General features: G+C 38.9%; 1 protein-coding gene across 3 annotated transcripts in view; it reads right to left on the reverse strand.

The window, feature by feature from the left end:
- The window catches only part of tanc1b (tetratricopeptide repeat, ankyrin repeat and coiled-coil containing 1b), a 100,211-nt gene that overhangs the window by 63,070 nt on the left and 22,266 nt on the right, over positions 1 to 14,875 (reverse strand). For all 3 annotated transcript variants that reach the window (XM_057335723.1, XM_057335722.1, XM_057335725.1), the window contains exon 3: positions 4,767 to 4,961. In XM_057335723.1, coding sequence (XP_057191706.1) covers positions 4,767 to 4,961 — 195 coding nt within the window. The remainder of the gene's footprint in view (positions 1 to 4,766; positions 4,962 to 14,875) is intronic.

A 14,875-nucleotide genomic window follows, 5' to 3' on the forward strand; every position in this document is an offset into this window, starting at 1 on the left:
AGAGGGGGGGGGGGGGGGAGAGAGAGAGAGAGAGAGAGAGAGAGAGAGAGAGAGATGAAAAACAACAATCGCTCTGCTCCAAAACCTGCATACATAAGCAACAACTGATGGCATCACACACACTCCCTAAAGCCTTCATAAGCAACACTGTGTTCTGCCTTCTAAACACCTTCCTGTGGCCAGATCTGAGGCAGCACCAGAGAAAAAGGTTGATTATAAACACACTTCACTTCATTTAATACTTCATAAGTATCCAAACATAATCAAATATTTGCATGTGCTAAGTACTTCAATGCTTAATTACTCTTTGAGTTACACATTGAGTTAGTTGAATGTCACACGAGCGCAAAGACCTCCTGTCGAGTCAGAGCGATCTGAACTGCTTGTTCAAGACCTTTCATGGATTCACTGACAGCAGGTCTGTGCACATTTTCACTACAAATCTATTTCTCTATGAGCAACATGACTGGGATGTTTACCTGAAGAACTGTACTGTGGTTCTACACACAGAGTCTGAGTCTTTCTCTCCAGACACAAGATCTTCTTTACAGACAAGAAAAGCTACAGGAGAAAGGCTGTATGTGTCTGCTGTGCTCGCAGCATCAGGCTTTTGTGAAATCACGGACAGGCAAAAGCAACATCCATGTTGATGTTTATATTTGAGAAGTGAAATACTGAAGAGAAAGGTTGTTTTATCAGTCTGCCATGTACAAACCCACACGTGGCATTAATGTTCTCCAGTACTGTTGCAAGAAATTAAACAAGATTGAAATAAAAGACTAAAGTTTGCAATTGCTCAGTGAAGGACTAAAGGACTGAGTTCTCTAACATGACCATTTTCTGATTGACTATTTATACGTATGTGTTTAGGAAAAATGATCATTTTTTTCATTATGTAAACTACTAACAATATTTGTCCCAAAATTCAAATAAAAATATTGTTTCTATTTGCATATATTTGCTGAAAATGAAAACTGGAGAAACAGGTCAAAATAACAGAAAAGATACTCTGTATTTTTTCAGACCTTAAATACTACAAAGAAAACAAGTTCATATTCACTTTTTTCAATTGTATATGCTAACATCGATTTTTCTCACGGTTTTCATGTGTCTTGTCATGCTGTCAGTCTTTCACATTGCTGTTGGATGACTTTATGTCACTCCTGAGGATTGATTTTGTTGAAATACAACAAACACTGGGCTGGAATGGCCACAATACATCTAGAAATGATGATTTGAAATAAAAATTTGCAGCAGTCTCTTAATTTCTTCCGTGGCAGTATAATGCGATAATTTGATATACTGCCCAGGCCTAAGCATCATAAGAACGAAATACATTAGGACAGGCCTTCACAGTTCATTTAAGAATGGACAATAGAGTTGCAAAGAATTCTGAGATGCGACTGGAATGTCAAACGTTTCTGGAACACCTAAATAGATACACACATCACACACCTTTTATAAATCAGCGCTGTGTCGACAGAACAAACGCGCTGTATTTATCCAAGTAAAAGCAAAGGCATCATACTGTAGCTTCCTGATAAAGACATCTCATCCCCCATCATCTCTCTGTGGATTTGCTCAACATCTGCGAACACTATCTAGCTCAAACACGCAACACTGCTTTGCCTCCGATTATTTTAACCTGTAGTAGACAGTGGAATCCAATCCGAATCTATATTCCTACAGCAGTAGATATGTGTCAAAAGATAAACCTTTCTAAATGGTACTGACACTTAAACTGATGGAAACGTTTGGGGAACTCAGTGTGAACTTTAGAAGGTTCAACATGCTGGGATGGAAATGATTACCTAAACTTTCCAGTAGAGGTCACCGAGGAGTCAATGGGGATGAGGCAATAACCCCGAATTAAAGCAATGACACCATCACCAGACCAGTTCACCACAGGAAACGTGTTGTGTGTGTCTATCTTTTGATGAGAGAACCACATAACATATGGAGTTTTATAAGTATCAGTGACTGCGGGCTAGTAGCAGCTGCTTAGATGAAACCAGTTCAATGTTATTACTTCAACTGTGAGGAAATGAGCAACAGGAATGAGCTTAATAAAGCTGATGAAGAAAGCTGGAAATAGTTTTGGGATCCCTGAACCTACTCCACATTATTTATCCACATTTTAGATGACATCTGTAGTGGGGCAATTCCAACGTTATGGACGTGACATTTTGCGTTATGGATGTGACATAAAAATGCTCAGAGAATGAATTTGTTATGAATATATTGAACCATCTGTTTATATTTTACTGAACCCTTGTTGACAGGGTCTAAACATCATAAAATGTCAGTCTAAGAAAAAAAATTCGATTTAAAAAAGGGAAATAAACATGCGTTATGGATGTGACAAAAAAAGGATGCGGTTTTTGGGAGACAATAAACTTTGTAGGATTTCTGTAAAATAAAATGCACAATCCTGAAGCAATAATACCCAATGAATGGAGAAGGGATGCCTCTTTATAGAACATAAAATAGTTACTTTATATCAATTTTCATGTGTCCATTTATGAGGAATATGTAGCGTTATGGATGTGACAATCCTGAAAATGGCACTTACCTGACTATGAAAAATCATCCACTAAAAATAAAACAAATGCTTTACAAGTTTGAAGCGAGACCTCACATGGCTGTTTGAACCACCAAATGTTAAAATCTGTGCTGTTACCATAGTAAAAACCGCTGGTAAAAACTTTTTCACGGAATTGCCCAGTGACAAATCAAAAGTGAGTAATACAAGGGAGAGCCCTGAGGCCAGTATCAGAAAATCAGACACCCACTGCATCGTCCCGTACCACCGCTCTGTTCACCCAGCGCCAGACGGATCTGACCAGCAGAGACAGGAATCTGCTCTGAGGAAGTGCTCTCTGTGTGAACTGACAGATACTGTTTTCGAACACCTTTTTGTGAAAATCTGCTCACCACCCCACACAGACACTAGGAGAAGTGAGAAAAGCTTCCATAGAAAAAGTTCAGCCAATACTTAAAACTCTGTCTTTACTCACCCTCGTGTTGTTATTTTCACATACGCTTTTGGTTCCTTCCATGAACACAACAGCAGATGTTAGGCAGAACATATAAGTTGTTGTTTCCAGAGTCTCATGAAAACGGTCAATTGAAGTCACATGACAAGGTTGTGTGAGGAACAGATGTCATTTATTCAATTATATCATTTTCAATAACAATCTTCCTTTCCACTAGACCTCACAAACCTCATCTCCAATCATGTTTTCATAAAAATAGCACTCGTACGCACATTGTGCCTGATTTTGTTATTAGCTCCAAATCTGTTGGATCTCATGACATGTGACCACAACAAAAACATACAACATTCAACGAGAGGGGAAGATCATTAATAAGTAGTGACAAAAAAACACAAAGCTATAGTACAGCTTTTATTTACTGCCCAAGTTGTATAGACGAATTTTATGGTATAATATGGTGTTTTGGCATCTGGCAACTGTGGTATATCATCCGCTTTTGTTGTATGGCAAAGACCAGCACAGCACATTCTACCTAACATCTGCTTTTCAGGTCATTGGTAATACGGAAATAATAAAGGTGTGGAGAGATAATAGGGAGTGTCAACAAACAATGATTTTTTTGTGAGTAATTTCATAAACTTTTACTTGTGTAAACTCATGTCTCATGAGTTGGGTTCACCTTAACAAAGGTCAAGCGTTTACACCACCTTACACACAACGATATTTTGCCACTTTGCATTATTATAGTATCCAGGGCTTAAGAAAAAGCATTATTAGTCGCACAATCACAGAGACCTATAAAATACAGCTGAACCTTGTTTACACAGAAAATCCTGCGCTTAAATAAATAACAAATAAACTGTCCATGACTAACACTGACAACCAGAAATATTGTCCCGAAGAGCTAAACAAGTCTTCACGAACCAAAACAAAAATCAAAACAATAAAGCCTTTTCACACATCCATGTCCGATTGACATTGATGCTTTAAAACAAAAGGTTAACGGTACAACTCTTTTAGATTTTAGAGTGCTTTACTGTAAACAAATCTTGTTTGTGGGACTTTTGTAGTCAAAGCTTTTTCCTTCGGAAATCAACAGCATGCTACAGATAATGTTGATAGATCCTAGGTTACATTTAATCTAAGATCTGCAAAGGTCAAAATAAAAACGCAGGTTTGCCATGTTTCCGATGTTTATTAGGATCTTCTCCCTGAGGAATCTCTGCTCCAGAGGGAACTCATTTGGGCGTTTATCTTTGTTTAATTGTCAGACTAAAGAAACGTGCAAAGGGCAAAATGGTTGAAGCATGTCGCTTGCTCGCGGTGCCTTCAAAGGTTCCAGCTCTTTCAAAGAGAGGTGCTGATACAACACACATGTGAACACCAGATGTAAAGGAGATGCCAGAGTGACCACTAAAAAGAGTTCAACCCTCAGTGCTAAGTCCTCTGAAAACAAAACTCGGGTTGATACAAGTCCAGAGACAATGAGGACAACACTTTGAAGATCTCAGCTGTTGTTCCTACCACACGGGGAGCATCAGACAACAGTTTGTTTATACACACACAGTGTAGAGTTAAGTACTTGTACACACACGCAAAATCCTGTTCGAACATACAGCTGTTTGCTACTACAAAGTGTTGACGTCAGCAATTTTCAATGAGAGTTAAAGACTCACATTTAGGCAAATTCGCAGCAACACGACTACAGTTTTTAGTCATATACAAAAATAAAAAGAGCTACTCCGCTGTCGAGATGTAGAGAAGACCCACCTGGAGATTTCTTGCAGGGACGAGCCGCCATTACATATGTCTGACGGGGCAGGAGAGGTGAGGACGGCAGAGACATAGAGACCCCTTTAGCCAGGCTGTGCCTAAGGCCTTCATCTGTGGATGGGTACATGCCAGCACCTTGCACCGAACCACCCGGGCACCTTCGCTGGGCATTGAGCAGGTACAGCTCTCCCGCTAACAAAAAATAAATCAGAGTTACGCGATAAGAAAGCGGTAAACATTCAATTACATTGTTAATGACGTTCCAGATTGTTGATACGTTTTCAAAAACAGCACTGTGAAACTAGCAATGTTCAGAAAGAATATATGCATATTATAACAATATAATATATATAATAATACTACTAATAATATAAAATACTTTATACATATATGTGTGTCAGTATACAAAGAGGGGCGGGTACAGTGAACACAGAGATGTTTATTTTTCAAATGGCTTAAGACGTTGCAAAATGTTTGTGAAATATCGCGGTAGCTAAACTGGTGGAGCTAGTAATGTCAAGTACGTGCCAGTACAAGAATATGTCAATTTATAAAGCTACATGCCGCAGCAACAGTAAGAGTAGTATGGTACAGTGATACACTATTCTAAACAAGGCCCTCTGCTTTCTCACTCTCTCTCTTCTCTCCCACTCACTCTCACCCACTGATGAAGACCACAACAAAGATGGCTAGTGTTTAAAAGGCGGTTAAATGGTGAAGAATGCCAGAAAACAGGAAGTCGGCATGCCCCAGTCACACCTCTGCCCGGCTGCAGGCTCTCTTTAAACACCCACTGGGGTCCGGTCACAGTGACCTCTGACGAGAGCGATGACCTCGGAGTTCATTATACCCTTTTCACTGTTGAATATTTGATGAAATCTTTCAAAGACACCAAGAAAGCTTGCTAAATGGCAACATTTTATTAAACAAAAGTTATTCTGTAATATGGTGAATATAGCTGGTGCTATATTGTGTACTGCTGCATGACCAATCAGCATCCAGCAATAAAATAATAAACAATACTTGTCAAACAAAACCGTGCTAGTGACAAACTTCAAAGCATTCGGAATAAAAAGTGAATTCATTCAGACCAAACAATGATGAAGTCAAGTTTGACATTTAAGGAGTCACGGACCTTCTTTTCTGAAAGCTCGGAGTCATTCACTCCAGCGAAATTCACTGAGATGCTTTCTTCATGCCATATGCTAGAATGTTATCTGGAGCGATCTGTCATTTCAAGCAAACACAGAAATAAAAGCTGATATAGGGGACGGATTTGGAAACCTCAAGCCCACATGCTGTGTATAACTGACAATGGACTACAGAAAACTCAATACCAAGTGACTCAGCTCGCAATACTCCAAGCAATATAATATTACACTGAACACAATATACTGTATTGGGTGAAGCGTTCACATTTTAAAGCTGCGAATTGCATGAGCAACTCGGTTCAAAATCTCCTTACATATGATAATGTTTAAACAGATATGGAGATGGTTAGGAAAGTTATGGATTTCAACTTAACTAGAATAAACATTTTTATCAAAACGTTTAAAGTAATAATGAGAATTTCACTTTATGATTTGCTTTTACTGAGCTTGTTGCAATGCATTCTGGGATTGCTTTTGTATGCAATGGTGCATTGGGATTTAAACAGCCCTTGCTTCAGGATGGCGCCTATGATGCCCTAAAATGCTGCCAACATAGAAAGGCTGAGACAGGCTGAATCATGATCCAACCACAGGAGGCCTAAGACACAGACTAAAGCAAAAAAATACCAAATTTCACAGAGAGAGACAGTGTGAGTGACACTAAAGTAAACTTACCAACCTTACATCTGCTCCTTGGGCCCAAATCAGACCACATGCACTAGACCTGCAATTGTCCACTGACACCAAGCCTAACAAATTATACTAGTGAATGTTTAACTGATTACAATGTGTTTTCAAGCCAACTCAGATTAAGGCTCCAGATCTACCGAGGCGCTTTTATGCGGCTGAAAACGAGTTTTTTTCAGGCGGAGGTGCGTTGGTTACTATGATACGCTGAGCGTGAAAAAAACGCTGAACACCAGCACTGAGCCTGTGGAAAAGAACGCCAGCTGCCTTGGTGGACACAGCCCCTAAGGCTTCGAAGTATAATGATAGCGTCTATAAAGACACCAGGATTGATTTTTAATGGATATAATGTCAGAGAATGAGGGTTAAATATTTTATTTAGTGTGAAACTTGCAGAAAATTACAGCAATCTAATAAATGAATGCAATCCTTGTCTAACAGACTCATGAATGAACTGTGCAGTTCAGTGCCCCACCGAGTTTACTGTGTGTACAACAAAAATGTTTGATTTATTCACAATGGTTTTGCTGCTATAAAAATAAGGAACATTGTGAACATGAACACTCTTTTTATAACTTTGGCACTAATTAACCTTTTTTGTACCTCAAAGTACCTTTCAGTCAAACGTGCTTACAAGAACCATTTCTTTTTATATTCTGTAATCTGTACAACCTTTTTCCACAACAAAAAAGTGTTGTGGACAAAGAACTTTGTGAGAAACTAGTGTAACTTTGTGACCTTTATTTTTAAGCGTGAATAAAGCAAATCACTGCTGTCCTTCTGAAACCTCGTCTCTCCATATATTTTGTGATTTTTGCCATAAATCATTATTATCAGTCACCTTTAATGTTTGTCACTGGGCTTTGCAAATATCTAACCAATAAAAAGTATTAAAAAGTGCTCGTCAACTTTGACAACACAATGTTTAATCATTTAATAAGTACAGTGTTTTTCCATTTCCTGAAAAACAGCGAATTCTGACATATAAGGTTTCAGAAGGACAGCAACGATATTTAGCCATTGAGTTTTCTAAAGTCTGTGTCAGGATTTATGAATACAAGGTGCTTTAATGGCATATCTGATTTTAGCGTCAGTAGCAAAACTGCAAGAAAGGTTGATCTGAATCACTTCAAACTTTTTCCCAATGAATACATTTAAAATTACTTTTTACTTCGGACATAAATATTTTGAAGCAACTTAGCAACAATGGCTGTTTGGATGAACTGATGGTTCATCTGATTAATAATGGCCATCCATTTTTTAAGAATAAATACATAAATATTAAGATATATTCAACATCAAAGGAATTAAAAACGTTAATACTCATTTTTGGCTCAGTCTGCGAGTGAGATGTTCCTCATGCATTCATGTGAATTCACGTGTACCTTTGTCTTCTGTTTGTCTGTGAGGGAAATAAATCTGATCACAGGAATGTGAATGTTCATTGTTAAAGCGTCTAAATGCTGCAGTATAATAGCCCACCAGCCCGTTTCTCCCCTCCTCACACACACACACTTTACCCTCTGAACAAAGGGACTGTAACCTTGAGAGAGATGAGCCCTGTTCACACAGAAACAGGCGTTTAGTATTCACATTGTGGCTTGTCACACTTAAAGTCCTCCTGAAAACTGCCTATTTCTGCTGAATTTATTTGACTTTAATTACTCAACTGGGGAGTTTTGTTTACTTTAATTAACGTCCTTGTTTGTGATCACGGCTCTTATGTATGTCTACAGGACCTTTGTGTACAAATAATGTGTATGTGCATGCGTGTCAATTTGTATCATCAGTCAGATAATGTGGGAATAATTAATGCAGTTTCTCTTTGTTAAATGTACAACAGTGACTGAAACCCTGGAGATATAGAATGCCAGCAATGACAGAGAGAGTGCGAGAGCGAGATGCAGCAAAAGAGGGAAAAAGGAATGAAAAACTATAAATTGTCTGCACAGCTGAACTCTCTTCCTCAAAGTCTCTATAACGGATTCAATATTCAAACAGTACTGACATGGTAAAAAATAGACTTTACATTGCCAAAGTAATATCTATCTACTCTTTTTTCACAGCATTCTTAACACAATTCACTGATGAGTGCCGTGAAGTTCATGACTGTCGGATTTGACGGCACAGCATGTGATCAGACTCTTTCAAATCGATTACAATAGAACCGCATGCCGCACATCTCCCAATACACACACGCACACATTGTGTATTTGCTCACTCACATTCGCACAAACACTTGTCTTCTCCCTGTAGAGAATCATTCAGAAGCCTGCGGCCTCCTTCATTGACAAAACAACAACGGCTCTATATGACAATCCACAGCATCCCATTCACAAACACAGAGACAGACAGAGAGATTGTGGTCCCAATGGTCCCACGGTCTCATTAAAGGTATTGAATGGGATTTATAGCGGCCACTAGCGGTGAGTTTGAGAATCGCAACCAATCTCTCAGTCCTCCGACCACCCGTCCCTTTCGAAAAACGACGGTGGCCACCACAGTACAAAAAGATGTCGTCTTCTTATGTTGACACAGGGAAGAGATCAAGCGGGCATTAGAAAGACTGTAGAAAGAGCGATGTCTTATATAGACATAGTTCCCCCCCTTTGTAAAGTCAGGGACAACTGGACTACGTACGGCAGGGTAGAGGGAGAGGAAACGCGCTTTGTAGAGCTGTTTGTCCGTTTAGGGCTACTGTACAAAACATGGCGGCGAATTCAATGTATGTAGGCCCGCTCTGTATGAAGATAGACATAGTTTATTCTAAGGTAATAAAATCGTAACGGTTCATTACGTAAGACCTTTATACACCTCTGAATAAATAGTTTTGTATATTATATTGCATTTCTGTCAATAGATCCTCATAAAAATCCCACATTGCTCCTTTGAAGATACTACTAAATATGTAGATATGTTAACGGCATGGTGCTTTGAAATGCTGCCTATGTAGTCAGCTCACTAGAATTTGGAATAGAGCAAAAGGCATTCATGAACAGCCAAATTCACAGCAGAAATGAGTTGTAATATGTCTGAAACATCAAGGCTAAGAGCACATTAACCAAACATCCTTTCTGGGAACATATTAGGCTCTTAACATGATGGGATACCACAAGCAGACAGACATCAAACCCACAACTAAGCCAGACCAGCTAAACGCTGGCAGAACTGTCTGGAATCTCTTTCCCAGCAGCCCCTGGGGCATAAGTGAGGGCATGACATTTTCCAGTTCTCTTTATAAACGCTCAATTTCAGCTGGTGTGGGAAAATAATCTCGGACCAGAGCGATGTCTCACCCGTGTTCGTGCGAGACTCTATTACCGGGTTTCTTTTTGTGTGTACAGATTGTAAAATAGGGGAAAAAGTGGAATTTACCAACCTAGTAAGTTAACTAACTAGATGTGAAGGTGAATCTAAAACGTATATATGTATTGAACAAAATGGATAAATGTGTTAGAATAACTGTGGGTGGTCACTGTTGCATCAAATAATATTGGGAAACGTACATTATAAAATGTTTGGCTTTGGTAAAATAAGAAAAAAACACAGAACGACAAACGTTTAAGAACAGAAATATTTTATAAGAGAGAGTTTCTTTGCTAAAACCATTGCAGTTTGAACTTTGTATCAAGGCACCTGACGGTCACCAGCAGACCCTGCTTTGTTTTCCTGCCCTGACCTTGGACAGTTGACCCTGATTAGCCACCTCCCGCTTCCTGTCCATAGCAACAGTTGGTTGACGGTTGCTGCGGTGATTCATTGAGGGTGAGGCTCTCTAAGCAACCATGCAAAGATCAGGATGGATGGTGGATTCTGAGTGGCATTAACACAGATCATTAGGCAGGACTCAGTGAGGGTTAGAGGAACAACAACAGAACTGCATGACTGGACACCAGGAAGCCTCACATGAGCCGCCTTTAGAGAAGATAAATGAAAGTAAAGTGCGGACCACCAATCGCCTTATAATCCCATTAGAAAACAACCAGAAGCTGCAACGAGAGGCCTTTTAATACCATAACAATGAGCACAACATAGCCATATACGGGTCATATTTTAGGCTAAAATATCTTTGATTTCATTTAAAATTACTTTTTTTTTAAACACACTTGCCCCCAAAACACATTCCATTATTGTAATGCAGGCAGACGCCTTTAAGTTGACAAGTTTGATCGTAATATTAGTGACAACTTCTACAAATTCTTAGTGAAGCTTTCACATTTCCCCCGACTAGTAAAACTCTCCCACAGAGTCACCAGTGTGGCATCTCCCACCCTGACCCACAGAGCACTGAATGTGTATTAGAAGAGGTGGAAGCTATTACCCCCATCCCCCTCGGCTCTTTGTAAATGAGGACGGGCACAAAAGCACGAGGTCAGTAGTTCAGTCAGGCCTCTGAACATAAGACAGACAATTCATCCACACACACTCAATTCTAGATCTCACCGTGTGAGACCCTCTAATGAAGAGACAAAGACAGAAAGACCCAGACGGTCACAGAAACTCTTCATGGGACCTACTAAAGAATCTAATTTCAATTCTGATTTTCCATTTCTGTGTATCTTCGAGTACATGTTGTCACATATATATTTACACTGAATGAAGTCGTATCAGCATTAAGTAGACATAATACAGTAATTCACTTAATTTTGAGTTGGACATAATAATAAACACAATGATTCAGTGAGTGACTCACTGAGGAATCACTCAGAGAATCACTTAATCGTGTGATGCAAGGATTTGCATTTTTGCACACGCTTTTATCCAAGTATGACAGAATACGTATTTCCTGAGAATTAAACCCACAACCCATTTATTGCTAATGCAATGCTTCAAGACTTTTAAAGACTTAGTCGTTAATATGCACGTCAAACTTGACTGTGAAATGTAATTCCGTCTAGACCTCCGATGATTCCAGCTCACTGTTAAAGTAATATACCGTTTGTTTCTTTTCACTACACAACAGCTTTAAGATTTTAAGGTCATTCTCCCGTGGCAGCTCTGAGCCAGATAACATGTAATCCTGTGCAATGCTGAATGACATCACTTTTACTCCCTGCCAAATATGACGTAGCTCTTATTTGTCTCGCCTTTTCCCCCTTTTCTCTTTTATTCACTGAATCGCAGGTGTTTCCAAGGCCATGAGCTTTAGACCATGAAAGAAAAAGAGGGGAAATAAGAAGCATTAAATCAGTTCTCTTCCAATCTTATTTACTCAAGTCAAGAATGTGTTAATGGAACCTTGACAGTTTTTAGTTCCCAACTTCCCACAGAACAAGCTTATAAATAACTAAGAGAAAGAGTGAAATGAGGACAAGGTGAGAGAATGAAAGGGTATCTTGACGTCTGAATCTGGCCCAAGGTCTAGTAAACAGACGGCAGTCAGTCAGTGTGGCTTGGTTCATGAACATTCCCATGGAACTTTTATTTGGCTTGTGTTGAAATGTAAGGTTGGGCTGGGCCACGTGTCGACACCTGAACCTCAGTGTTTGTGTGTAGTTCCATGTGTGTGGCGCTAATAACAGCCTCTAGGGTGTTCAAAGGCTTCTGCTTCGTGAGCAGGTTCTTCCTCAATGGATTTCTTTGTGTATTCTTAAATGACAATCCTGGATGTAGGGCTATAAACCTGTATAAAGTAATATAAAGCTGTTTTGCAGTGATATTGGTCTCATTTTGTTTAAGTTTATCAAAAATATTTCAAAACAATGAAATGACATTGAAAGTTATTACAATAAACATGATTAAAGCATTAGATTTATTTAACAGTTTTATTTAATACAAATCTGTATTCTGAATAATACTGTTCCCGTAAAATTATTTTCATAACTAAGTGATACAAGAAAAATGCATATTTTCTTTATATGTGCAATATTTGTACTAAAATAAGAGCCGTTGTGACAAATCACTAAAATATTTACCTGGAATAGGTATGTTTCAAGTAATACCACGGTTTGAAAAGGCCAGAGTTTTAAAACCACTCATATTTTCTGTAATACTGTTCCTAAGGTACGAGCTGTCATCAAAGACAGAAAGTGCAGGAATCCACTAAGTTCTGTGCTATTGTTTGTTTATGCTTAATTTGTTGTTTGCTCATCTGCATTTTATTTATTTCTATGTATACATGTACTGTATGTATACATGTACACAAGTTTAATTACTAGAAAGGCATGTAAAAAATGACTTGGAAAGGGGTGCCATGCTTTCAAAAAGTTTGTGAACCACTGATTTAACCTGACATAATGCAAGTTTACTACTGTTCCAAATTTTTGTGTTGCTTAAAATAAAATATATTGTGTTCAATGGGGAAACGCTGTTCTTTTAACCCTCAAATTTTGAAGAGCACATTTTAAAGGTGTAATCGTAATACAGTCATAATGTGAAACCATGATACTTTGGCTTAAGGTTATCATACCGTCAAAAATGTCATACCGGCCCGTGCCTAACCCGGAATGTTTGACTTTTCAGCTCATTACATGCGGAAACAGTAAAATCAAGTAATCTCTCAACAGTAAATACAAAAGTTGATTGCTAGTTAAGATTTGCAGATAACAGGACTACTGCAGAGAACAGAGACATTACCAGCAGAGAATAAAAGCCTTCAGAGAATGTGCTCTGCAGTATGAAGTCGTGAATGTGACAGCCTGGGGAATTCTGGGAACTCAAACTCAAAGCTGTCTGGCACTGCTGACTGGTTTGAATGGCACTGTGCTTGAAACTTCCTCCAACAGCTGTCAGTTCCACCAAAATTCAAATGTGCATTTTCAGTTTATTCGTTTCTGTTCACCCTCTTTATGGATTATTATGGACTTCCCTGAGCTGGGAAGACTGATTCAACTGTCTCTCACCTGTGGCCGCTCACTGACTATCATGCGTCTCAGGTCATCTGGGCTCTTTTAAATGGGGCTTTTGCACCTGTGGTCCCATGTGCAGACACGGATACACCCACCATCAACAAACTATCTGAGACACCTCTGAACCACTCTGACACATAAGATACAGGTACAGCCCGACCTTAAAAACCGCAGCTGGGTAACCAGATCACACGTGGAATTTTTCTGAGAGCTTTGCACTTTATTACTCTTGGATTAGTGGATGGTTGGCCGTGAAGCAAAAACATTCAAGTCAGGAAATCCATACAGTCCTGAAACATCTTATATAGCTAGCTAGACACACCCTTATGTCAAGTAGTAGAATACGCCTAATGACATTTAAATGCTTTTTAAACTTAAATTAGATTTTTACATTATATATAATTTCACTCTACATGTAAAAAGAAACATGGAGCAATGCAATAAGGAAACATGAAGTAATGCAACAGAAAAAAAGAGAAGAGAATTTGTGAAATGTATGGTTGTTTAAACTAATCATTAGAAATATACAACAGATTTCTACAACAGCTTCCTTTGGCTTATCCAACCTAAAGGCATAACTATCCATTTTACCTTTGCGACACAAAGTGGAGATAGAGTTTCGTTGGGAAGGAAAACCAGAAAAACATGGCTTTAGAATAGTTTGGTTTTCCCTGCCCGTTTAATATTTCACCAAACTGTAGATGTACTCCCCCACAGAGAGGCCCAGATTACAGCACAGTCTGAACGGAACATAGCCATGCACGCTTCAGCTTCCAACTCTCACCGATGAAAAACAAAGATATTAGTAATGTTTGGAGAGAAATTAATATCCTGTCCACAGGCTGACCTGGAATTTAAACTATTCCAAGAAAATGTGTCGTGTTTAGAGTAGGGATTAGATGATAACATTACTAAGGAAAACACAGCACATTTTCACTTTTCATAGAAAAACAATCATGTGCTGTATTATCCTATTATCTATCATTTTATGCCTAAGAAAGGAAAAATGCCATGACAAACCACAAACTTGGTTTAAAAACTCAATTCCTACTTTGTCTGAGTTGTCCTTGAGTGTGCCAAACTCACTACCACATTGCTAGGGTGTTCTGATGCACAAATAAATGAAAATCTGGTCCATATCAATAATCTTAAATTAGCATAACGTACTGCACCCTCAAAACAACCTGAGAACACCAAAGGTGGAGAATTCTAAGGCCTTAGCAAACCAACCAATCAGAACACAGACAACTGTGACCAGTCACACAAAAGCACTGAGACAAGCTTTACCAGCTACACACACACACAGCTGAAACAACAGTAATGGTGAAGCCCCCACTGACCACATGCAGGTCACCAGAGGTCATTTTTAGACAAAAATGGTCAAACACTGTCTTCTGCTCCTAATTTATGAACGTCCTGC

Source organism: Triplophysa rosa, linkage group LG6 (genome assembly GCF_024868665.1).
Source record: "Triplophysa rosa linkage group LG6, Trosa_1v2, whole genome shotgun sequence".
In the NCBI taxonomy this organism is placed as follows: Eukaryota; Metazoa; Chordata; class Actinopteri; order Cypriniformes; family Nemacheilidae; genus Triplophysa; species Triplophysa rosa.